The 26,930-nt window shown below is 36.3% G+C and overlaps 3 protein-coding genes across 12 annotated transcripts in view; 2 read left to right on the top strand and 1 right to left on the bottom strand.

The window, feature by feature from the left end:
• Positions 1 to 5,852, bottom strand: part of megf8 (multiple EGF-like-domains 8) — a 29,511-nt gene extending 23,659 nt beyond the window's left edge. Inside the window, exons 1-8 of the mRNA XM_081389300.1 lie at positions 5,716 to 5,852; positions 4,067 to 4,327; positions 3,237 to 3,400; positions 1,886 to 2,101; positions 1,524 to 1,704; positions 871 to 959; positions 558 to 771; positions 134 to 314 (exon numbers count right to left, since the gene is read on the bottom strand). Of these exons, the coding sequence (XP_081245426.1) occupies positions 134 to 314; positions 558 to 771; positions 871 to 959; positions 1,524 to 1,704; positions 1,886 to 2,101; positions 3,237 to 3,400; positions 4,067 to 4,238 (1,217 nt within the window). The 5' untranslated portion in view covers positions 4,239 to 4,327; positions 5,716 to 5,852. The remainder of the gene's footprint in view (positions 1 to 133; positions 315 to 557; positions 772 to 870; positions 960 to 1,523; positions 1,705 to 1,885; positions 2,102 to 3,236; positions 3,401 to 4,066; positions 4,328 to 5,715) is intronic.
• Positions 5,853 to 6,930: 1,078 nt separating this feature from the next.
• On the top strand, positions 6,931 to 11,570 carry trim35-28 (tripartite motif containing 35-28). Its single transcript, XM_081389209.1, has 6 exons — positions 6,931 to 7,596; positions 7,755 to 7,850; positions 7,948 to 8,178; positions 8,928 to 8,950; positions 10,009 to 10,127; positions 10,215 to 11,570. The coding sequence occupies exons 1-6, from the start codon at positions 7,171 to 7,173 to the stop codon at positions 10,748 to 10,750; spliced, it is 1,431 nt and encodes a 476-aa protein (XP_081245335.1). The 5' UTR covers positions 6,931 to 7,170; the 3' UTR covers positions 10,751 to 11,570.
• A 382-nt stretch (positions 11,571 to 11,952) lies between these two features.
• On the top strand, positions 11,953 to 26,277 carry epb41b (erythrocyte membrane protein band 4.1b). 10 transcript variants are annotated; one of them, XM_081389644.1, is made up of 28 exons: positions 11,953 to 12,439; positions 13,283 to 13,414; positions 13,778 to 13,882; positions 13,994 to 14,036; positions 14,126 to 14,201; positions 14,330 to 14,548; positions 14,638 to 14,725; positions 15,128 to 15,280; positions 15,411 to 15,508; positions 15,742 to 15,893; positions 16,047 to 16,148; positions 16,465 to 16,548; positions 17,416 to 18,018; positions 18,155 to 18,280; positions 18,731 to 19,021; positions 19,109 to 19,309; positions 19,975 to 20,208; positions 20,307 to 20,567; positions 21,469 to 21,678; positions 21,757 to 22,020; positions 22,651 to 22,893; positions 22,985 to 23,221; positions 23,897 to 24,091; positions 24,195 to 24,367; positions 24,469 to 24,498; positions 24,590 to 24,667; positions 24,746 to 24,934; positions 25,397 to 26,277. In XM_081389644.1, the coding sequence occupies exons 2-28, from the start codon at positions 13,358 to 13,360 to the stop codon at positions 25,451 to 25,453; spliced, it is 4,569 nt and encodes a 1,522-aa protein (XP_081245770.1). In that variant the 5' UTR covers positions 11,953 to 12,439; positions 13,283 to 13,357; the 3' UTR covers positions 25,454 to 26,277. The 10 variants fall into 10 exon arrangements, with proteins under 10 accessions (XP_081245770.1, XP_081245777.1, XP_081245773.1 ...); XM_081389651.1 differs by having other exon boundaries at positions 24,596 to 24,658; positions 25,397 to 26,272; XM_081389647.1 differs by having other exon boundaries at positions 24,596 to 24,667; positions 25,397 to 26,272.
• Positions 26,278 to 26,930: the final 653 nt, after the last annotated feature.

The following is a 26,930-nucleotide window of genomic DNA, read 5'->3' as shown; positions in this document are numbered from 1 at the left end:
TATATATATATATATATATATATATATATATATATATTACTTAAGAATAATTAGTGTGTGTGTGTGTTATATAATCAGCTTATATTACAAACACAAAAGTGTGCGATACAGTGGTAAGCTGGTGTTGTCATACCTAGCAGTGGTAGGTCTGTGCCCCCCGTACACCAGCAGAGTTTTGGAATGGGCATGATAAACCATGCTGTGTCCTGCGGTAGCAGGTGGTTTTCCGCCCATAGGCTGAACTGCTTCCCACACTCCATCCCACAACCGAAACCGGTACAGTGATGAGGAGAACATGTCCTCCTCTGTCCTCCCTGAAAACACAGGTCGATCAATTATTCTTAAGAATAGGTACAATTTCTCCTAAGTCCAAGTAACAAAAAATATAAATATATATAAAAAAGAAGAAATGAGGATACACAGACAGACATTTGTGGGGACAGATGGCAGGAAAGGAAAAAAGAGATGAAGCATGTATTTTCAACAAAATCACATTAATGCTCATGTTGGTCTTTTTTAGAATCCTCCATTTAAGAATAGGAATATGGTTTACTCACCCCCAAAAATATAGAGATAGTTGTCTACTATCGCTGCAGCATGATTTGCCAGCCTGGGTGCCCCTGAAGAGTTTGATTGGCCTAGCTGCTGCCATTCATCTTGCTGTGCACGGTACACCCATACATCACTAGCCAATGAGTGGTTGGAAAGCTCACCACCATAGATGACCATGTTGCCTTGCCATTCTACTGCTATGTGGGAATGTCGAGGAGCCTGATACAGAGGTGATATTATTTATGGGATCATTAAAATGAAAATATATTATTAGAAATACATAAGATAAGAAAATTCTTAAGAGAAGAAGTTTCTTACTGGACTGTATGAATGTGACATCTGTTCCCAATTATTGGTCAAAAAGTTGTAAACAAGAAGGTCCCCCAGTGCTCTATTTAGATCAAACCCTGAAATAAAGAAAGAATTTAAATAAATCACAGCTGTACTTTAAAGCAAGGGTTTTCAAATTGAGAGTAAAATAAAATCAAAGTTCATGTTCAAGTTAACGTCCAACAATAACAATAACAATAAGATATGAAATAAATAAATTATTTTATAATATTGTTGTTCCGTTTTCATTTTCTACAATTGTGATCAATTTATTCTACTGGAAGATAGTCTGTATATAGTTTCTATATAACATTTTAATGTCTATGTAAAAAAATGAACAAAGTAAATATTGCTTTAGTAGACTGATAATGTAAAATACAGTTAAATAATAATTTAATATATGAAGCCTAATATGTTTCTCATACATATAAAGTTTTTATACTTGAAGAGACATGGCTGCCTTTATTTTGTAGGAGGGGGGTCCTTTGCAAGAAACCTGGGCAAAAAGTTTGACAAACCCCTGAATCAAATTATTCAAAAACATTTTTTAAATGTGTGAAACCCACATCCCAGATTATGAGAAGTGATTAATGATCAGTCAGCGATGGGAAAGGCTGAATAACTTTCTCACTCCGTCTTACCTCCGAACATGTACATGGCTCCAGCGGAAGCCAGGTAAACTCCAGCAGAAGCGGTGCGAGGGGCTGCTTGAATGTCACCTGAGCTCACCTCCCACCACTGTCCTGCCCCACTGTTGTCACGGAGACCCAGCTGACAGTTCTGTCCCACAAAGCCAGGGTTGCAGATACAATGCTCACCCCTCTGTAATCAAGAGAGGGATTCAATAACTCTTTAGTCAAATAATTCAGTTGATATTTCAGTGTTTGCTGCTTTAATAACATGAGAGCTGAAGGATATCTTCTGCAGACTCATGTTATTAAGGATGGGTTACCTGGAGAACAATACTTAAAATACTTTTTTTAAGAGGTTCCATTTTCCTTACCTTATCACAGCGACCATGGTCATGTTGTGTGCAGACCTGGGAGCAGAGAGGGGTACTGCAGTCCACTCCTCCCCACCCCTGATGGCACTGACAGCGGGCAGTAGCTACATCACAGCGCCCATGACCACCGCAGTCCCCAGGGCAAACTGAAAACGTGTAGGTGGCATTGAAGCCCAGCAGGTTGTAGTTGGCATCACTGAAGAGGTGGAGCAGCATCTTGTAAAGAACACAACAAAAAGATGAACAAATTATAATGACTATGTATGCACAAAGAGAGGCAGAAAGTGAGCAAGAAACCAGTCTAGCAGTCAAGCTCTGGCATAGTTTCTTATGACTCATTGTCTTATAAAACGGACACACGCTGACATAAATGGAAATACCTAAGATGGAACTTCTCAAAGCAGAATAAAAAGCATTAAAGGACAAGTTCGGTATTTTACACTTAAAGCCCTGTTTACAGATCGTTTCTGATGAAATAGAACGGTTAAGATTAAAATGTGGACACATGCTGCTGTCCCGAGAATTTTAGGTTTATTTCGCTTTCCCCCCCACCTACACAATGGCAGCCTATGGGCACTGGAACAATCCTTCATAAAACGCATTAAACTTTCGTTTACAAAGACGTGAAACTCACCGAGTGGTCAGGGGTGTTCAATGATATGCTCACAAAAAAAATCGCTGAAAAAGATGCTTTCCAACAGGTGTTTTACCATTTGTTGTAAAACTGTGGACCTATTTTTCCAAACGTCTCACACCCGTACATTCTTCCGTTGAGAGCTTGATTAATAAACACTCCAGCCCAGTTGGTGGCGATAATGCACCTTTGCCAATTACAAGCAAACCACTGGCATTTCATTGAATACACAGAAGAAGCAGAAGAAGAAGCGGCGGAGTAATACCGTACCGCACACAGCCCATCCAATTCAAGTCAATGGAGTTGGACAAAAACTACGATAAAACCTGTTGGAAAGCATCTTTTGCAGCGATTTTTGTGTGAGCATATCAGTGAACACCTATGACCACTCGGTGAGTTTCACGTCTTTGTAATCGAAAGTTTAATGCGTTTTAGGAAGGATTGTTCCAGTGCCCATAGGCTGCCATTGTGTAGGTGGGGGGGAGAAGCGAAATAAACCTAAAATTCTCGGGACAGCAGCATGTGTCCACATTTTTATCTCAACCGTTCTATTTCATCAGAAACTATCTGTAAACAGGGCTTTAAGTGTAAAATACCGAACTTGTCCTTTAAGCAAACAAAAAAAAAGGGGAGTGCATTTTGACTCCTTGAAAAGGAAAGCACACAGACTCAGACTAGAGTTGAACAGAGGATGTAAACTGATACTTTTGGGCTTACCTTACCAGACTTGGCTTCAATTGGTTGTGGTAGGGTGGTGCCACTTAAACTTGCCAGCAGGGGGCTCTGGTAGGAATCTCCATCGTAGACAAACAGATAGTCATAGGTGCACTCCGTCTCCATAAACGTGAAGTTAAGCACAATGCGATGGTTTCTGCTGGGAGCTGAAGAAGTAGTTCGGGAAGAGTTCCAATTACAAATAGAACAAACATACAACTATAACAATTTAGAGAGTGAAGGGTTACGGTCACTTAGCTACTGATATTGGTAGTTGTAATAATTATTAAATAAGCCATCCTTAGTAACATGATGAGTCTGCAGAAGATTTCCTTCAGCTCTCATTTTATTAAAGCAGCAAATACTGAAATACCAACTTAATCATGTGACGAAAGAATTCAAGATGCAATAAAACAAAAGTAGTGACATCTTTTCTTCCATATTGTGATGTGCATCAAAGCGAAACAGATAATCAAAAAAAAGACTTGGTTTTATCTATCGGTTGTTGATTGGATGCAGATCTGAATGCAAGCTTGCAGAAAGGGTCAGACTTTAGACTTTAGACTGACTAATTATTTGGAGAAGTCTGTCATACGTGAACACAGAGAGGTCTATAGTTTGAAGAGAACAGAATATCAGGATTGACCAAATTATGAAAAATGTAAAAAAAGAAATATTGATGCATGAACAAATCATTCACAATAAGATCAATAAGATGTATTTAGAAAAAAGATTGGGTGAATGAAAAAAACTGAAAACTTTCATTTCTACTATATGCTAATAAAGCTTCTTTCATTCATCAGCCCTTTGTTTTTGTAGTTTTTGACACCAACCCTTGATGAGCCACTCGCAGTTCCCATTCACAGAGTAGTTTCCCGGCCCATCTGTGACATATCCTGGGACACCCCGGAGAACCTGTCTTTGGCCCTTACAGTCTCCTGCCCAGATAACAGGGATCAGAACCACCAAGACAAGCAGCAGGAGAGTCGGGGTGTGGGAAATCATCCTCTCCTCCAGCCGCAAAGGGCAAAATGAGAAAAAGATTGAGAAACTGCTGGAGGGTGGGAAGTTGGGCTTGCTCACAGTATGGAGACCTATAGAGAAAAAACATCAAATTATATATATGAATTATCCACAAATAACACAACAGTAAAATTAACTCTATAATATGGCATCCCCAATTAGCCTACTGTATATTAGACCTCTAAATTATCAACTCAATCAACACTTGCAGAAAAACCTCTGCTGAAAATCATCTACATGCCCTCTGACTGATATTTCATACTTTTTTAGCAAGTAAAAGGCCTTTAATTATAATTCTAGAAAAGTCCACCTTCAAGTTCTAGTACATGTCAACGTCAACTTTATTTATATAGCACCATTAAAAACAACAATTGTTGACCAAGCAACATTTAACACCATATAAATGACAACACAGAACAGACCAGACACTGCACAAATCAAGTAAAACAGCTACATGTGTACACTTTTTTCTGTGAAATCTTTTGATTTTTTTTTTTTAAGTAAACATAAGAATATATTTGTTTATATGTACATCTCTCAATCATTTTATTGCTTTGCATTAACCATGTTTTGGCCCTACAATTAATTCATTAATTAATGGAATGATTGTAATATTCTAACAATAACATATTAGCCAAAAAAGCCTGGTGTATCAAACATGATACAATGAAAGTAAACTTTTTTGTCAAATTTTCCTTTTTTTTTAAACATAATAGAAAAATATTAGGCTTTAGAAGATTCATCCTTATATTAGATACTATCCTTAATACTTATTTGCATTATATATATTATTAAATATGGTCGTTTTATGTTTTTGTCTTGTCACTGACACAGTAGAAACTGTAAATTCGTTGTCCTGGATAATCAAAGCATTCTTATCTAATCAAAAAGACAACATCTGATGCAAAAGGGATGCTTGCAAAAACCCTAAGCTGTCTTTGGAAAAACTATGCAATAGACCAGAATCACCCATATTTGCTGCAAAAGTAGCACAAACCTTATGAGTAAAAAAGGCACTTTCAACACGTAACTATGTGACATACACACAGAAAATGACCCAACATAAAATCTAAGGAGGAGTGCATTTGGAATTTGATTAATTTTCCAATCTTTTTTTCTAATTTGTGCTTTTAAACTAACGTTAGTATGTATTGGTTTAGCTGACACAGGCATCATTGTAACAGCAATGCTGGGCTAACGGTTTAACGTTACTTAACGTTAGCTGTTCTGTCATGACATTTAACCGAATGTCCCCTGTGAAACAAAAATGTATATAGCAATGTACATCTGTCCATTGTCAGTTAAGCATTTACTGACTCGTATCAATCAAAGAGACTGTTAAAGCCGACAACTGATCCAGCGCTTTAGCTGAACAAGCTAACTTAACCGACTAACGTTAGCCATGTCTATCCCGCTAGCTCTCGGGAAAAAGCAAACCGTCCTCCGCTCATTTACTCACCAGTTCCCGAGTCTTGGTCTCCATGTTTCTAAAGCATTGGTGTATTCGTAACTTACATCCTGTGTCAGGTAGATAAATAAATAGACGCGCTGAGCGACGCGACGCGACGCCCCAGCAGTATCGCTGCGGCTAGTGGTGATGGTGTTGTTGCTGAGCCCAGCGGCGGTTTAAAGCGCGAGACCACCGCGGATGATGATGATGTGTGAAAGCTGCTGGAATCAAAGGCCTTGAGCTCGGCTCACAGGATGGCTTTATTTACCAAACATATCCAGATGTTATTAAGAAGAATGTGCGCTTCCTCTTTGGTTTAACTTCTGGCTAAAAATCCACGAAATAACTGCTCCAACATCAACCGTGTGCTTAAGTTTTTCCTGATGCCCAGGACGCGTCTTGAATCGTGCAGCTGTGTGCTTAGTGCTTGTTAACTGGGGATTGTGTGTGTGCGCGCTTTCAGATGGTTGTCAACAACACAAAGCCTTATAACCGTGAGCATGCTGAACGGGTTCTCTGCTGGTCTTTTGATAGTATTGCACTGCAATCTTACATGTCAGTTTTTTTTTTTTTTTTTTTTTTTACTTTTAATGCTTAGGACAAATATGACGATCCCCTGGCGTCATATTTGTCCTAAGCTTGATATAGATATTAAGACAACGTATGGAGTGATTTAACAGACTAAAATAAACAATTTACTTTATAGCGAAATTATTACATTTTCGTTTTGTTATTTCACGCCGTAGGTTATAGGCTATATGTCAGTTTCATGTTACATAAATAAATAAATACATTTACATTTATTTTTACTCACCTTTTATTGTTTAATATGTTTTAAAAAATTACTGAAAAAAAATATTTATGCTTACATTTAATCATATATTTTTTATAATATTTATTTAATTTTTGTTCATAAATGTTGTTCAAATACTTTTCTTTATATTCAACAATGTATATTGACAAAACATTACACCATTTATTATTTATCACGTATTATCAATTATTAATTAATAAATATCACAAACGACAAAAAATACTTTGCTAGAAAACTTCAACCGATCATGCCCCGGAAATTCCTGACAGAAATTTATATATCTGTAATTATATATATCAAAATTAACTAGTGGTGTTGTTGAGAGATTTCAAACCAATTCTGTATGAAAATGTAGACAAACTTGTTTGACTGTTTGCACTTTTATTATATTTTCCTGATTTTCTATCCCCGCCCACTCTCTCTCTCTCTTTCACACACGCGGAAGTTGCAGTGACAGAAATACGACGAAAACAGGTAGAACGCCTCGTCCTTAAAAAATTGCTTACTACTTTTCTTTTCTTTTTAAACAACACATTTTAAGCGCTAAAGGTTTGCTGTTTTAAACAGCTCAGCGATTTTTAAGCATCTTTTAAACTCCCATAAGAAAATATTGCCGTTTTGCGAAAGTGAAAGTACAGCTCGAGTCTAACATGGCAGAATGCAGTGACGAGGACATCACAGACAGACAATCTCTTCTCGAATCAGACTTAACGTGTCCTGTGTGTAAAGACATTTTTAGGGAACCCGTGTTGCTCTCGTGTAGCCATAGTTTCTGTCAGCAATGTCTGGAGAGCAGCTGGAAGAACCAGACGAAAAAGCAGTGCCCGATGTGCCGAAAATGCTGCGACGGAGAGACACCGATCCCCAACCGCGCACTGAACAACACCTGCGTATCCTATAAAAAGGAGAGGAACTGGAGAACAGGAGGTCCTATCGATGAGGCCATCTGTGGTTTGCACCAGCGCCCCTTCCAGCTCTTCTGCATTAAAGACGAGGAACCTGTGTGTGTGGATTGCGTGACTATTCACCCAGGACACGAGCTGGTGCCGATAGATCAGGGAGTGCCTTTCTGCAAGGTGAGCTGAGCTCATTACATTTCCCCTCACCATGATAAGTAGTGAACCAAAAGAAACATCCTTCATGTTACAGCTACAATGAATACTGACTTTTTTGTGTGTGTGTGTGGAAATGCATACTGTAAATGCACATTTCTAACTTGCAATTTTTTTTAAAGGATGAGCTTAACATGAAAATAAAAATACTGGAAAGTAAGCAGGACTCCTTCAAAAGGACGAAAAAAAGATATAGAGACACAATCTCCTTTATTGAGGTAAACAGATTCTGAAAACGTTTTAAAGGCCAAAAACTTCAACAAAGTCTTGATCATTTAAACCATATGCTCATTTCACTTCTCTGTTTTGTTACAGGGCCAGACCAAAGAGGCAGAAACGCAAATCAAGCAGGAGTTTGAGAGACTCCATCAGGTCTTAAATGAGGAGGAGACACTTAGAATAAATGCTTTGCATAGAGAAGAAAATGAGAAGAAGCTGATGATGAATGAGAGGATTGAAAGCATCACTCGTGATATTTCAGCTCTCGCAGAATTGATTCAGTCGGTAAAGAGGGAAATGGGAGCCGAGGACTTGACTTTCCTTCAGGTAAGATTTTATTGGACGGGGTAATAGCTTTTTGTATACCAGATAATGATTAAAACTTACTCTCAGTTTACCATTTGTAAACAGGACACACATATGCATCCATACATTTTGATTAGACTTACTTAAACATGCTCAGCAGATGTACATTCCAGTTATTGTATGTATGAAGTGCACTTTTCAAGTTCAAGTTTATTTATAAAGCACATTATAAAGCAACAAATGTTGTACCTTAAGTGCTGTACAATCAACAAAACTATAATAAATACAAAATGTAACAATAAAAAAGAACAGATTAATAAAACTGGGATATCCAAACCTGCCCCATTCTGTCCGGCAGAGTTTAGCTCCAACTTGCCTCAACACATCTGCCTGGAAGTAAGACATTGATTAGCAGGATCAGGCCTGTTTAATTGGTGTTGAAGCTAAACTCTGCAAGACAATGGCCTAAATCTCGAAAAAATCAGTCAACGGGGAAAAATGACCTTCAACCTGTAAATATTATGGAAGCGGAAGGAGGAGGAGGAGATCACCTATGTACTGTAGGGCTAAGCCATGCAAGGCCTTAAAACATACAGCAAAATCTTTTATTAAACCCGGTAACTAAACAAGATATGGAAATTGAGCATTAGTTCATTGACTCCTTACATTTATAAAGGGTTTTCTCATACTGTAACATAACTAATAACTAAATTATACATGAATCCTTCATTCAGCTCTTTTAAGTGAACTTTTCACATTTTCTTTCTTAGAATTTCCAGAAGCTAAAAAGACGGTATGTGCCTCTCAATTTTTTTTTCATATATTTCTTAGTCCTGCTATGCTATGAATTGCTGTATTTGCTCACACTGATGCCCTTTTGCCCTTTTTCCATCTAATATGCTTTAAAGTTGACATGAAATGAAACTTCCCTCTGTCTAGTTTCTAAATGCATGTTATAGATCTTAAAGGGTTAGTTCTCCCAAAAAATGAAAATCAAGTCATTATTTACTTTGGCATTAGTGTTCTAATGCCGTATGTCCTTCTTTGCTTTTCGGATCACAAAATGTCCTGCTCATGCTCATCCATATAATGGCAGTGAATAGCGATTGGCTTCAAACCTGGTCACAGGAATGATCCCTGGTGACTTGTGCCATATATTCTAAGTGCTCTGAGGGCATACAAGGATTTGGTGAAAAGCAAACAAAAATGTAATTTATCATTTAATTAAATCCTTACCTTGTCCACTGGTCTGCTGTGTATGACTGCACGTTCACTGTGTAGCACACAAGCGCAACACTTTGAGAAATCAATATTAATAAAAACAAAACAACAAAAACACTAGTAAATAATGACTTAATTTCTTTTTGGGTGTACTGTATCTTTAAGGTGTGGTCACATTAGCAAAATTCCCACTGTCTATGAGTGTTGTGATGTATAAGCACAGCTCACAAAGAAGTCATTTTAAAGCCAAGCAGTTTTCTGTTGGTTCATTCGCATGACCAGCTGAACCTGTAGCGAAATTTTCATGGGGAATTCTTTCACCCTCGCAAAATTCTTGATCGCTCGGATTCCTTTTAAAATAACTGGATTTTTACAAACAATTGTGAACATAATGTTTCTTTCTTTCTTTTTTTTTTTACCTCAAAATGTAATAAAAATGTCGTAACTGGATCTTCCAGTGAAAACGGCAGACGTATGCAGAAGCACATCTCAAAATCCAATCAACAACTCATATAACCAAGTCACTGTCCTACATTTTTTCATTTTTCAACAATCTGTTTCAGTCCATTTCATTGTGACTTTAATTCTGCTGTGTGTAAGAGGGTAAACGTCACTTGATGTCTGTCACAGAACCCAGTGGACTGGTGATGAACCAAGGAAGGTTGAAGGAGCTCTCATTAACATGGCCAAGCATGTAGGCGCTTTGGGTTACAAAATCTGGGAAAATATGCAATCTCATATCACATGTTGTGAGTGCACATTTCATCTTGTATACAATATGTGTAATACTAACTCAGAGAACTTTGTGGGTCACCTTCAAATTTTTGTGTCTGCAGTGCCTGTAATCCTGGATCCCAACACAGTCTCGCCTTGGCTCTCTATATCTCCTGATTTTTCCAGTGTGCAAGAGAGTCAGGAGAGGCAGTCTTTCCCAGACAACCCTGAGAGGTTCGATCCCTGTGTTTTTGTTCTTGGTTCAGAAGGTTTCTCCTCAGGGCGCCACCGTTGGGAGGTCCGAGTGACTGACCACCCCAAATGGATCTTAGGAGTATGCAAGGAGTCAGTAGTTCGGAAGAGGAAGTTCACAGTGACAACAAAAGCAGGAGTGTGGACCATCGGCCTGAGTAAAGGGGTCTACAATGCTCTGACCACTCCACGCACTGTGCTGAATCTAGAGAGAAGGCCCGAAACCATCAGGGTAAAGGTCAATATGGAGAAGGGAGAAGTGTCGTTCTGGGATACAGGCAACAACAAGCACCTATGCACGTATAATGATAAGTTCAATGAAAAGCTGTTTCCCATCTTTGGCCCAGGGCTCCAGAGCACACCCATCTCTATCTTGCCTGCTAAAGTGAGCATAAACAAACAATAAGTTAACATGCTAACATCTAAGGTTGGAGAGTCTAAAACCTCTTCTAAAGTTGATATACAGTTTGAATTATATTGAGCTTTTGGATCCAGTACAAGTTAAGCCAAGCAACAGCATTGTGGCATTATGTTTTAATGATTACCACAGAAATGCATTGCACCATGATTCTCCATTTTCTTTAAAATCTGAATTGCAGTAAGAATCTTACAACAAATGTATTAACTTTAAAATACTGTTTTATTAGTATAGCCACAAGACATAAACAATATGTGCTTTTTTCCCAAAACTATTTTCTGTGGTAATCAACATTATGCCACAAATGCTGTTGAGCGTAACTTGTACTAATCCTGGAAAACTCCTTTAAATGGAAATTTAATGGAGAATATGCTTTTATATTATGCAGAAATTAAGCTTGCATCTTAATTTTTCATGTAATATTTGTGGTATTTACTATGTCACCAAAAATATGAATGGCACCTTTATTGCTGCAGAAACACTATTGATCATTAAGTAGAGAAAGTGTTTTTTTTTTTTTTCAACTTTAAATCTCACAATTAACCCTTCTACTGTAGAATGACAAAAGTTAACATTAAATCAGCTACACTGTTATTTGAACTTATAACAAATGGTGTTGCATTTATGGTCATGTGACTCAATAACAAGAATTTTCTCAAGGTTTTTTTTTTTAAATATTGTTAACAATAACTCTTTCCGTTTTTATTTGCCACTCAATTGTGTCAGGTATGTTTATTTACAGATATGCTGTACAATGTGTGCTATCAGCAGTTAAAGAAAATTGATTAAACAACAATAAATGATCTCACTTATCAGACTGAATGTGTTTCTTATGTCTCAAACGTTATTTCAGTTTTGCGTCCTCCCGTCAAGAAAAAGGAACACCCACATTGGTTAATAACAGAAAAATCTCAGATTGCACTAGACTCATTTAGATGAGCTAAAATTGATGTCCAAATTATCATGTCATTAAGAACTAATTAAGAACTAGCTTGACTTAGGCATAATCAGTTTTGCTTTACTGGTTCAAATTAGTCCAATCTACATTTTATGTAAGTGGCTTTAAAAAAAAAAAAAATAACTTGTAAGACTAGCAGTTTATGCAACTGTCCACTGGTCTTAAATGTCTAGACTGTACATGTGTAGAAGTTTGACAGTTACAGTGTTATCTAAGTCTCATGCTTTCCTCTGCACTGAGACAGATAACAGACACAGGACTGCTAGGATTCAACTGCCCAAGACACACATTTATATAATAATATCATACTGCATTTCCACTTACACTGAAATATAGTGTTAAATAGAAAGGCTTGCTTAGAAAGACTCCACCATTCTACACTGGAGAAGAGGCTGGGAGAGTGAAAAGATGGAAGGCTTAGTTTAATATTTACACCCAAGTGTCCATCAGATCAGTAAATGTGGTTTAGCTCTTCACTTTGGAGTTTGCAACTTTAAAAATAAAGCTGTTGTCGGCTATGTTATGGCGGGATACTCGTTATTTAAAAAATAGTGTTTGAAATGTTTTCAGTTTTGTTCAAGATATGCTAGGTCTGGTTTCATCTGCACGGTTCATTATCTCAGTACTAACGTCATGGAAATAGTGTTGATCCTCCACCCTCATCATAGACTGCTGGGAGCTGCTACATGAGAAGACGAATGAAGACCTCACAAACACAGGTAGGCTGATCATTCATGTTATTTTCCTACAGACTCATTTCATTTATATTAAGCAATAAGACATTTTAGGACTTAAGTTAGTTAACAGAAAAATCAGCTATAGCTGAAAAAAAAAATACTATTGTTGTTAATAGTGTCTAAGTAACACAGTGAATATAAAAGAATATATTCACTATATATATATATATATATATATATATATATATATATATATATATATATATATTCACTATCCATTTACTAAGGATATTTTCACTCTCACAAGACGTTCATATAAAATATTAATGTAATAGGCCTGCATACTTTTTTTCATGAACCACAACATTATATTTAAACCATGTGGTTGAAAAGTTTAAACCCTGAATACCATTTGACATATAAACAGTATGGAAACCTTATAGTATAAGTATTTTGCCCATATAATGTTAGGTGAGGGAAGAGTTGCATGAAGATCTTTGGCTACCCCACCCATTCTTATCAGCTTATCTTAGTCAGAAAAGACCGGGTAACATAATATTAAATAAATAATCAATTTATACTGTAATAATTCCTTCTTGTCTCCTCTTTCTCAAGTCATGATGGATAAATAAATATGTTTATGACTGACCCCCTCACTTATCACAGGCATGTTGATGTATTTATGCGTTTGTGTGTGAGTGGGTGAAGGGGGGGGTCATATCTTTCTAAAACACTCATATCAATATCACACAACAGGACAGTGCGGGAGGGCAGGGCCTCTTATGATGCCTCATACAGACGTGTGCTGCTTTAGAACCACGGGAACATGAATGTGAACTGAAGTGCAGTTCGAAAGAAAACTGTAAAGCCTTGCAACTTTTGCAGCTCATAGCCTGACGAGACCGCCTGAACTCCACCACCAGAGGAATAAACAGAAGAGAAGAGAGTACTTTGAGAGACATGTTGCAGTGTCGAGTGAATTTCCTGGATGACACCCACTTTGTGTGGGAACTGGAGGTAACTGAACAAAGACTCTCTGTCCTTTTTTTCACATTGCAAAAAATCTGGATCAGGAATCTTCAAACAAGATTTTTTTTTTCTTGACAATATATTGAATTATAATAATATTTAATTAAGTTTATATTTGTTTTGTTATAAATTAGGTTTATGCTTACAAGAAGAAGCAAACTATAGAAATAATATAAAAAAAATAACTAAGAAATTCAAAAATAATTCAGTCATATTACCTGAAAAATGTATTATTATCTAATTCATCTTGCTTTAAAGATTTTTAGATATTTTTACTGTAATTTTTTTTTTTAAAAGACAGATTAAAAAGATATAGATGTTATTATTAAAACTCAATTTCTTCTTGCTCAGAGAAATGCAGTGGGACATGATCTCTTCAGTAAAGTTTGTGAACACCTTGACCTGCTGGAGAGGGATTATTATGGTCTGGTTATGTGGGATTCTCCTAGTACCAGGGTATTTATTTCATTTTATATCACACTGGCATATAGAGATTCTCTTATATTCAATCATTTGACAAATAAAAACTCATTTGTTTTAAGCATTATTCTGTGTTTATTGATTCAGGTTTGGCTGGACTGTGCTAAAGAGATCCGAAAACAGATAAAAAGTATGAGATTTTCACATTAGTGGACGGTGCAGATTCACACATGCTTGCGTTTTCAGCTCTACATTTGTTCCCTGTTTGTTTGGTTTCAGGTCCAGTAATTGAATTCCTTTTCAGCATCAAGTTTTACCCACCCGATCCCTCAGTTCTGGCTGAGGACATCACTAGGTACAACAAGAGACAAATGCACACATATAAAACATACAGATTGAACTCCTTATAGTTGTGTTCATACATTTGTGCATGTTTTTCTTTCTGTGTTGACTGAACAATTACTACCCTTGTAATTCTTTCAGATATCTCCTGTGTCTTCAGCTGAGGAAAGATATTCTGATTGGGCGACTGCCCTGTCCATCAGACATCTTGGCTCTGTTGGGTTCATACACAGTTCAGTCAACACTTGGAGATTACGACCCAAATCTCCACAAGAACAACTATGTCAGTGAAATCGTTCTTGCACCCAATCAGAGTGAAGAGCTGGAGGAGAGAGTGATGGAGCTGCATTCTACATACAGGTATCCTGTACCAACAATCATACACACATATATGTACACTAACTCACACACAAAAACACATTTGTACAATTTCTTTGTGTACTACACAGATTCATGAGTCCTGCCCAGGCAGATATGCTTTTCCTTGAGAACGCCATGGGGCTTCCCATGTATGGAGTGGACCTGCATCCTGCCAAAGTAATTTTAATTTGTCAACTCAACTTGTGCTTAAACAGTTTGAAAGTATTTGGAATGTATTAAAGCAGCAGTTCTAGATGTATTAAACAATGTATTAAAGCAGAGTATTATTTACCCTTTTTTTCCAAACATGTAAAAAAAAATGTATTGTCTTTTGCGGAACACAAATGTCCAGAATGTCCAGAAAATGAAAGTCAATGGGGTCAAGTGTTGTTTTTCGACCCCATTGACTTTCATTTTATGAACAAAAACATTCTTCGAAATCTTCTTTTGTGTTCCACAGAAAGTCATACGGCTTGAAACAACATTGAGTGATAGCAGAATTTTCATTTTTGGATGAACTACCCCTTAACAGGGCATGAACAGTGCACATCTTTAGTATAATGTTTGATTTGTTGATAGGATGTCAGCGGTGCAGATGTGATGCTCGGCGTGTGCTCTGAGGGACTGATGGTTTATGAGGATGAGATAAAAACAAATGTTTTCCTTTGGCCCAGAGTTCTTAAAATCTCCCACAAACGCAGCACCTTCCTTCTCAAGATGCGTCCTTCTGAGGTATTCATGCACACTAGCTTTATTCTTCATAAACCCATTTATTTTATTTTCGGATTATGCATTGCTCTTGCTCTTTTGGAGTAGTGACACACGCTAATGTGGTTAACTTTTTCCATTTGACCTGATTTAGCAGGATGATTCTGAGGGAGACGTCAGCTTTAGTCTGGCCAACTACCGAGCCTGCAAACAACTGTGGAAATGCTCTGTAGAACATCATAGCTTCTTTAGGTAAGCCAGCCAATGTATGTATGTTTATTACCTAACCAAGGCTTACAGTCAGTATACATAACAAGGTTCTGCCATTTTTTTTGGTGTGTCCATGTGACCACAAGAAACACAAGGGGGCGCTCCAGTCAAATGTATACAATCTTTGAAACAATTATTCGAAGTAAAACATGCTTTTTCCAACCTCTTTGGGATATTTCAAGAAATACGTCTATACCTCTTAATGTGTTTTTCAGAAACAGACTTCAAGACACAAAAACAAAACGGCTCTTGACCTTGGGTTCAAGGTTCCGCCACCATGGACGCACTCAGTCTGAGTGTCTGGAGGCCAGTGGCAACATCACGCGAGCTCCTCCACGATTCACACGTTATATCATCAAGAGAAAAGGCAACCTTTTATTTATTTATTTAGTTCGTTTTAGTTGTAGTTTATTTGATTTGATATGTAGTTCATTTAGTTTCCTTTTCTATAATTTTTAGATTATTTATTTATTTATTTATGGATACAAATGATTGACTTTAAATGTTTGTTTGTTTTCAGCAAATGAAGAAATTCTTGATATTCTAACGCAACCAGTTCGAGCTGAGTTTGACGACTGGTTCCTGGTCTATGGTCCAGACAAATGGCACATTTCTACATCAGGTAAAGTCCTATGGCATATTGAAATAATGTAATCTGACTGCAATAACAGACTGCACTATAAATATTTATCTACTCTCAGTCTCTCAGATCTTATCACCTTTATGATCAAAGAATAGTAAATAAATAGGCAGTCTTGCTCTTGCCATTTGACCACAAAAAATATATATATTTGTGTCAAACACATATTAGCCTATTTTAATTAATAATTCTTGTTTAAACAAATACATTTCACTGCATGGTTTTTGGTTCCTTTTTGAATCTTTGTTCGTTATACCATTAAAAATATTTCCTGATGAACTGCAAACATCCTGTACAGATGATGGGATGCTGGAAAGCCAAAAGCTACAGGAGTGGAAGCATCATGCAGATGATTGGTGTGTCCTCCTTGACAGCAGCTCATGTAAGTCTTTTCTAATGCTCTCAAATACACCACTGTGTACATCTATAGAAAAGCCTGCAATGCCTAACTGAGCATGCACATACAGTACTCGAGAATATATAGTGATATCATTTGGGGAAAATAAATAATTATTAAATATTAAATGATGAATTATTATAACCCAAATTATTCACCCAAAAATACTCACCCTCATGTTGTTCCAAACCATTTTTGTTTATCTTTGGAACACAAATGAAGATCATAAAGTGAAGATCTTTACCATAAAGTGGTAAATTATGTTTTTAGTTTTTTTGGTGCTAACAAAGCACTCGCGTCACTTTATATAATTGAAGTTAAACCACTGGAGTCACACAAATGACTTTAATGATGTCTTTACAACCTTTCTGGGGCTTGAAAGTGGTAGTTGCGTTGCTGTCAATGGAGGGACAGATTTCATTAAAAATATCTTCATGTGTGTTCCAAAGATGAACAAATGTCTTACAGGTTTGGAACGACATGAGGGTGTGTAATTAATGACTGAAATTTCATTTTTGAGTGAACTAACCCTTTATCAATTAAAATATTTAAAAATATTGATAATTATTAATTGTGATTTTAGTATAGGCTTTATCATATTTTTGGAGCTTGCACCTAACTTATGCTTTTTCACTTCCATCCACATGCCAAAAAGTCAAGCTCTGGTAATAAACCAAGTTTGTTGACATAAGAATAAAAGGGCAGCCTGGGCTGACATTTTCCATAATATTCAAGAAGAATAACGTACAAGTCCCTCTGGACTGCTCTGCGTAAATAAATAGTATAGTTTCTATTAAATCTTGACATTGAAAGAGCTGTGATTGGTTATCATTTTGGTTTATTTTGTTCCAGTTTCACTATCAGGCGTTCAGCAGCCTCTTCAGACGGAAGAACTGAGAGAGGACGTGGAAGTTGTGGAGGGGTCAGACGAGAGGCTCACAGATGAGCTTGTGATAAAACAATCATATAAAGTTCAGGTGGTCCAGGAGGGGTCTGATGTTATCGAGAAAGAACACCAGGAAGTAATGAAACCTCTAAAGGAGACACTAAGAGAAGAAGTACTAGAAGTCAATGGAGAAAGAATACAGCGGGTAGTAATCACTAAACAATGGACACAGGAGGTCAACTCTTTGGTGGAATCACAAGTAGATGTAGAGAAAAAGATAGAGAGGATGGAGATGGTAGAAAGACGTGTTATGGTCACTGAAGAGAGGAAATTTGGTTCTGGGGACACTTTTGAGAGACTGGAAATCATGGAGCAGAGACTGGAGGAGGTTGAGGCTATCGAACGAAAGCTAGCTGAGGTGGAAGAAATGAGGATTGGATTACAGGAAGTGGAAAGTTTGGAACAAAGGTTGCAGCAAGTTGAAAAGGAGGAGCTTCAACACGTGGAGACAGATGATTGGTACATTTTACTAGATCGCAGGCAATTGATGCTTACGCCTACTCCCATAGGTATGTCATGTGATTTTGTCATCTCTCATGTCATATGTTATGAAATTTTGTCCATTGCTTTTTCATTAAATATATTTCTAAGTTAAATTGAAAAGCTAACTGAAGTGCCTAAGGAGGAAACATCATATTTTTTTAGGAAGAGTTCAGGAAGAGTTGCAACAGATAGTATATATCCCCCCCAAACTAATGAAGAAAGAAGATGATTGGTACATTCTACTGGATGTGCTCCCACAAACCATGGAGATATCGCAGCTTCTTTCAGGTATCTATAAAATACTTTTCTGGTTTAATTACACGGCTTTCTGAAATACTCTATTCTGATTGGTCGTTTGCACCATCTAAATAATGTATAATAAATACTGCAATATTCCCTAAAAAACAAGAATTGTCAATTATGATTTCATGCTGACTTTAAGGCCCGTTCACACCAAGAACAATAACTATAGCAACAAAGTTTTAATAATCGTTCTAATTTAAATGAGAATAGTGAAGTCCACACCACAGCACTAACAATAATGACACACAGGAACAATATCATTGGAATCTTTTTCAGAACAACTTTTTACAGTTGATGAACGATAAAATCATTGACAACCAATCAGAATTAAAGACAATGAGCTCGTAGTGGAAGAAAATAATGGATTTTTTTATATTAATAATAATGCTTCTCAACAAATCTCAACAAACCACTCAAATGGATTTCTGCTACCAGATGTGAGCAGCTCCGTTCATGAAGAATATCAGGCTGAAGAAGAGAAGAGAGAGGTAGAAAGGAAAATACAGCAAGAGCTGGTGCCACCGGAGAAGCCTAAAACACAGACTACAGAGGAGGTGATTCCGAGCAGAGTGGAAACAGAGGAGGTACAGAAAGAACAACAGGAGCCGGTAACAGTGGATTATGGGAGACCACAGACAGTTGTTCTTGAGCAGAGAGCAGCAGAGCCTCAAACAGATGAAGACGACAACTGGGTTGTCGTTTTGGATGGTTCTCCTAAAAGATCAGGTACATGCTCTCACACAATCACTATCATGCACTCATATAAAACAAACAAGAAATCAATATGTGTGTGATGGATTGTGTTTGTTTCAGTGCGCTCTGTTGAGCTGTATGAAGAGACCAGAGACGTGATCCGGAGCGGAGTGAAAAAAGAGCAGATAAAACAACAGGAGCAGGTGGCAGAGGATTATGGGAGACCACAGACACTTATTCTGGAGCAGAGAGCGGCACAACCTCAAAGAGACGTGGAGGACGACTGGTTCATCATTTATGATGTTTCTCCTAAAGAATCAGGTACATGTTGCTTATTGTGAATTTCCTCAGTGTCATCATCCTAAAACATCATATAACAATATTCCTATCAACAATGACAAGTGTAGTTTATGGTTAGGATAGGTGTTGATTCAGGAGCACATCTATACCACATCAGGTTTGGGCCAAATTCATTATTTATTATTTGACACATTTCATTAGTTGAAACTTGAATTCAACTGGTCATATATCACAGGAGGTTGAACTGAAGTTACTGAACTGAAAGAAATTCATAACATCCATTTATTAGACTTATTCGTCCAACATAATTTTTAAAACTAATATTTGCTCAATTAATACTTTCTAATTATGTCTAATTATTCCCTTATATGAATACTTATTTATTTGAATAGAATGAATAGTTAAATATATTATTTAAAACAATTAACAGATTGTATTTTTGATATACAGCATTACTAAATGTCCAGTATATTGTTCCAGACAATCATATACATATTGGCATTAAAATGTTTATACATATACAGTATATATGTATGTATGTGTATATATATATATATATATATATATATATATATATATGAATTAAAAACACATTTATATTGATGGCATTTCAAGCATCATTGCCCATATAATGCAAACACAAAATCACACAAATCAAACCATACATTATGCATTTTGTTTTTTAGAGCCCTTGACTTTTCCACATCTACAAAGCCCATCTGCAGACCTGAATGAGGAGATCAGAGAGGAGGTGATCCAGAGCAGATTAAGTACAGAGGAGGTGCAGATCAAACAGGAGCAGGTAACACTGAAAGATAGGAGACCACAGCCAGTTATTCTTGAGCAGAGAGCAGCACAACCTCAAAGAGACGTGGAGGACGACTGGTTCGTCATTTTCAATGTTTCTCCTGAAGAATCAGGTATAAACATTTACATGTTGTACAACAACAATCACACATACACACACACACATAAGCACACATATCTAAACATACATCATGGGTTGTGTTTGTTGCAGAGCCCTTGTATCCACAGCTGCCAGGTCCATCTGTTGAGCTTTATGAGGAGACCAGAGAGGAGAAGATTCAGAGCAGAGTGAGGACTGAGGAGAAAGTGATTGAGGTGATGACCGTGAGCACTAAAGAACAAATAACAGTACCAGAGAAGAAGAGGACGAGCATCGTACAAACCCCCCAGTTTCCAGTGGTGCCCAGGGAAGTTGATGACGACTTTCAGCTTTTTGACAAAGTGCCTTATGAGCAGACGAGTTTTCCATCAGGTGAAGTACTTCTTTCTGCAATTATAATCACAATCAAATTGACATTTCACAATTCTGATATTTGTGTGATAAAGATTCAGTTGTAAGACAGTTCACCCAAAAATTCTGTCATTGGTTATTCACCCTCTTGTCACTGTATGATTTTTTTTTGAAAACCACTATTTTATAAACCGGTATGTTTTTTTTTCTTCCATGTAACAAATAAGACGTTAAGTAGAATGTCCAAGCTGCACATTTCTGTAAAACAAACATGAAAAGTAACTGTGGCATTTATTAAATTTGTTTTGATAATGTTAACTAAAACTAAGATGATTAAAAATCATTAGAAATGTATTAGAAATGTTGCACTGGCAACTAAATGAAATAGGTTCAAGAAGTATTACAATTACTGAAAATTAAATCTATATAGAAATATTAAACAACAACAAAATTTACAAAAGCACATAACAAAATGACTATAACTTTAAAATTAAAACTGAAAATATAAAAACACTAGCTAATTCTAAATATTATTAAATATATAAATAATACTTAACACTGATACAATTCAATTATGCTACAAAATAATAAATAAATAAAAATATTTAAATTATTAATCAGTATTTTTAATGACAATAATTTTTCTCAAACCAATTTTTTGTCATTGTAAGCATAAATCTATCAACCTTTCGTGAGATTTGGGCTTCAAACAAGAACAAAAAAAAAAAAACATTTTGCCAGTGGTTTAAGAAAAATAATCTTTGAGTACCATGATGGGGGGTGAGTAGATAATGATAGAATTTGCATTTTAAGTGTTTTATATTGTGAGAAAGCTAATGGATTTTTGCGATTACTTCTGTTTACTACACTTCAAGATCATTGTGGTAAATTTCATTGATAACAGGTCTTTTTTCATTTTTAGTGTCTGTCACTCCAGAGACTCGTGTTGTGTCTGTGTCTCCTTTGGAGGCTGAAGAGAAGAGAGCTGTTGAGAGGAGAAAAGAAGAGGTGCAGATAAAACAACAGGAGCAGGTGACAGTGAATTATGGAAGGCCAGAGCCACTTGCAGAGCCTGAAAGAGACATAGAGGACGACTGGTTCATCATTTTTGATGTTTCTCCTATAGAATCAGGTACCCACACTCACACACAACCACAAATGCACACATGAAAAACACATCGAAACATTCATCATACATTGTTTGTTTCAGTGCCCTCGTCTCCACAGCCGCGAGGCACAACTGTTGAGCTTTATGAGGAGACCAGAGAGGAGAAGATTCAGAGCAGAGTGAGGACTGAGGAGAAAGTGATTGAGGTGATGACCGTGAGCACTAAAGAACAAATAACAGTATCAGAGAAGAAGAGGACGAGCATCGTACAAACCCCCCAGTTTCTAGTGGTGCCCAGGGAAGTTGATGACGACTGGTTTCAGCTTTTTGACAAAGAGCCTTATGAGCAGACGAGTTTTCCATCAGGTACAGCACCACACATGCCTTTAAACACTATCATAGATGTATAGCAATAATAAAAAAAAAAGATAATAAACTCAATGAAAGGTAATGGAAAACCACATACCATTACATTTTAACATGAAACATTGTATACAATAACATTTAACAAATATTATTAAATGCTTTAAAAAAACATGATACATACTATAGTAATGTTAATATATACAACTTTACTGTAAACTGTATAATTAAAATAATGGGTAACACTTTACAACAAGGTTCCATATGTTAATATTAACTACATCAGATAACATGAACTTAAAATGCTTCTAAAGCCTTTATTAACCTTAGTTAATGTTCATTTTTAACATAAACTAACAATGGACAGTTGTATTTTTGTTAACTAGCATTAACAAAGATTAATGAATACTGTACAAATGTATTGGTCATTGTTATTTAATGTTAGTTAATGCATTAACCAGTGTTAAATTATTGTAAAGGGTTACTAAATAAGGTTTTTACTCAAGACTAATATCAAGTATCATTACATGCTTTATGAATCTGTGGTACAAATAATTTAACAAGCTTCTCATGAAGCAAACCCGCTACAAAAGTGCACACAAACTCCATTGTTTACTGTGCTTTTTTTTTTAGATGTTAAAAGCACAGATTTTGAGGTCTGTGAAATCACCAAAGACCAGAGAGTTCAGAGGGTGGTGGAGGAGCAGAAGAGAGAGAAAAGACTGATCACTGAAGAAAAGGGAGTGGTCATTGATGAGCACAGAAAGAGAGCTGACGTTGTTCCGCAGATGATTCCCACCGGGGTTCAGGAAGTTGATGATGATTGGTTTGGAGTGCTGTACACAACACCTTCTGAGAAGAGGAGCGTCCCTTCAGGTGGGAACACTGACTGCATGTCTTATTCTCTGTTCTGTCCTGGTATTGCTTCAGGTGAGAGGCATATTGTAATCAGAATATGTTTGATCAGTTGTTTCAGTGGCCACTGAAGAGCGTAGGATTAAAGAACAGGAGGACAGAGAGAGACAGCAGGAGATGAGAGTGAGAGAGGAGGAGAAGAGGAGACTTAGAGAACAAGAGAAGCGAAAACAGGAACTGGAATCCCGAAGAGCTCAAACATCTATTACTCTGGCAACAGAAGTACAGCCTCAGATTGAAGCAGAAGACGACTGGTTCATTCTTTTTGATGTTTCACCAGAAGAAACAGGTACATTAACACTTATATATATATATATGTGTGTGTATATACACACACACACACTACTGTTCAAAAGTTTGGTGTTGGTAAGATTTTTACTGTTTTTGAAAGTCTATTATGCTTACCAAAGTTGCAATTATTTGATTAAAGATACAGTAAAACAGTAATATTTTGAGATATTATTATAATTTAGAAATACAGGTTTTATTTAAATATATTTTAAAATGTTATTTATTTCTGTGATGGCAAAGATAAATTTTCAGCATCATTACTAAAGTCTTCAGTGTCACATGGTCCTTCAGAAATCAGTCTAATATACTGATTTGGTTCTGAAGATGCATTATGCATTATTATTATTAATGTTGAAAACAGTGGTGTTGCGTAATATTTTATAGGAATAGTGATGCATTTTTCAGGATTCTTTGATGAATAGAAAGTTCAAAAGAACATATTCATATTCTATTTTAATCTTTTGCAACAATATAAAAATCACTTTTGATCAATTGAATGTGTCTTTGCTTATATCTTACTGAATACTAAATTTTGAATATATAATCTTTTAAAAAATATGTCCCATTTACATACAAAATAATATACATAATATACTATATTTGGGACAGATTTCACTTTTGCACAGTTGGCAGTCTTTGTCAAAAAAATTCTTATTCTCTACTTTCTTTAAAGTTGTCGCAGATTACCTTAAAGTGGACAGGAGGGCTGAGGAAGAGAAGAGGAGAAGCGAAGAAGAGAGGAGGAAACAGATAAGAGTTGAGGAAAGACCAATAAGGCCATCGGTACCAGAGAAAAGACCAGTACAGCTGCAGACAGAATTGGAGGACGATTGGTTTACCCATATGGGCATTTCCCCTAAACATTATGGTATTTATCACAAACAGAATCAAAAATGATAATAAGAAATTAATATTTTATAATGTCTGACAAACCTGTTACCATGTATTCCTGAACATCTCTCTTTCTCTAGTTCCCACTCTTCCACACACACCTGTTATTTCCCCAGTGGCTCCGCCCAAACCCCGCCCACAGATCCCAGCTGACCAACCACTGACTTCCACTCCGACCGCACAACCTGTGTCCATTACAAAAACCCGTCAGGAGAAGACAAAAGACATCCTGAACATCACACTGGAGTCTGAGGTTACAAACACACTCATACTGTAAACTTCACATACACACAAAAGAACATGTGAAAGTTTCAATCCTCTAAAAATCATCTTTCTCTCTCTTATCACTAACAGGCTGAGACTGAGTCCATGCTCATGAGGACGGTGAGACACTCATCTATTTCTATCATTTTTGTCATGTTCCTTCTTATCCAGAGCATATTAATCCATAATCGTGTTTTTTTTTTTTTCTTAGTCACAGATATGGACAAAGAAAATTGAAGGAGAGAGCATTTACGTTCGTCACAGCATTCTGATGCTGGAGGTTTGTGAAGTGTGTGAAATTTATATTGGCTTGTCTTCTTAAATGGTTATCCTATACTAAATTAATCATAATATATGCTCTCTTTAGGACTTGGATGTGTCCCAGGAGATTATTTTAAAGCACCACGCCAGCATTACTGAACTTAAGCGTGTCTTTATGGCGGTCAAGGAAGATTTCGAACCCACTGAATGGGACAGACGTCTCTCGTCATACTCACCTTCTGGCAAAGCTCAGCTCCCCCATTTCAACGGCGAGATACTCGTCAGAATGGGCTTAGTGAGTTACATACATACATGTATACACACACAACTGCATATAATTATAATGTGCTTAACAAGTAATTGTTAAAAATAGCAGTGGTTCACAACCAGAGGACCGGGGCCCCATTAAGTATAATTTATTTAAATTGAATTCTAATTCTAAAAATTCTATACATATTATTATTATTATTACAACAGAAGTACCAGTGGTACATATCAGCTTAGACAGGAGGGCCTGTATATTGTCTTGATCAAAGGGGGCTTGGAGTCAAAAAGGTTGCAAACCACTGATCTACAGTATCTAGATGTGAGAGAAACACAGGGATTTAGGGACGGATCCAACCTCAAACAGCTTTATTGTTCCACCTTTCATATTAAAACACACTCCTGTCTTTAAAGACTTTCCATAAGGAACGCTTTTAAATGCTTTTTAGATAAGACTGTGAACCAATTTTAACTGTAAAATCTTCTTTTGCAGATTGAAGATGATGAAAACACAGTCTTGCTTCGCCAACAAGAAACAATATATGTTTGAATTCAAACTGCCTGAACATTTCATTTCTACGCACTTGCATATAATCACAGCTGAAACATTCAAGGATGTGAATATGTGGAAAAAAACAAACGCTTTGCATGTTTTATAGAATATAATCCTCTTTTGCAGTTTTCATCTATTTGATCAGTGTAATTTAACATTGTTGATAGTTGTTTTCTTGTACACTGCTATTTATGTCCGCAATAGTATATCATTTGACATAATTACATTTTTATAGACCTTTAAGCTGAAAATCAATACAAATCTCAAGCTTCAATTTAGTTTATTTTAACTGCTTATACCTATTCAATTATAATCAAAAGGAATAAAAGCTGTCATATGCACTGCCAAATTTGAGATGTGTTTATTCTGAGTATGTTCAGTATGTGGTACACTGTCGATTTCTAAACATGTTCAGCAATTTTTTATATATTTTTTAGGCATAAATCTAAGAAAATAATAGAGAAATATAAAAAATAAACAAATTCAATTCTCTGAAAAGAATTCAACAAAGTTAATTTATCTTGTTTTAAGGATGTTTAGATATTTTACTGTAAAACAAGACTAAATTACTAATTAAAAAAAACTTTTCTAGCACATTTTAGTCTACACTCTGAGCTCTAATGAAATTTGTGATTATTTGGCGGATAACGTGAATACCTCTAAAAACATTGTTTCTGTTCCGTTTGATGTTTGTGATTTATAAATTCCTTGCAAAAAAATTATTTAATCAGAATGTAATTATTATTTTTTTGCCTTCAAAATACTGCAATTACATCATCCACAGAACAGGGACTCATTAAATCATGATAACCAACCAAAGCATCATCCCTCATTGTATACTTACTGACTACTGAGATATTGAAAAGACTGTTAATCCATGTTTCTAAGCTCTGATGCTGTACCAGACAGCTGTACTGGTTTTGCAGCAGTCGTACAGTTTGGGATTAACCCACACTAATCAAAACAGAGCATTACTCACTGCTGTATGACTGCATGTGACTGATACCCACTGTGTGCTGTGACTTCTAGAAGCTTGTTTTTCAGGCCGTCTCTAACAATTTAGGCATGTCGTATGCAGAACAATTAAAGGTGCAGTAAGCAATTTCTGAGAAGCATTGGTGATTTGAAATCACCAAAACAATCACCCCCCTAACCAAAAGGATTGATAGCTCTGCCTCCAGATACACAAATTTGCAATACAGGAACCTCCCCCCAATGAGTGTATACATGAGTGTATTTAAGTATACTTTAAGTGTAACAGTAGTATACTTTGAGTACACAACTACGTTTTTCATTTGTACTGCAACTATACAAGTGAACTTATACAGTAAGTATACTGAGTTTACTATTTACATACTTGTAGCACATGTTTTAGTTTATGAAAGTACCCTTTGAAGTATACTCTCAGTAAACTACTAGATTAGTAGTTTTATACTGAAAGTATAGTTGTAAGTTTTCTTTAAGTGAAATTTAA

This window comes from Scardinius erythrophthalmus (genome assembly GCF_964197995.2).
Source record: "Scardinius erythrophthalmus genome assembly, chromosome: 16".
Classification (NCBI taxonomy): domain Eukaryota; kingdom Metazoa; phylum Chordata; class Actinopteri; order Cypriniformes; family Leuciscidae; genus Scardinius; species Scardinius erythrophthalmus.
This window is presented reverse-complemented; position numbering and strand designations above follow the sequence as displayed.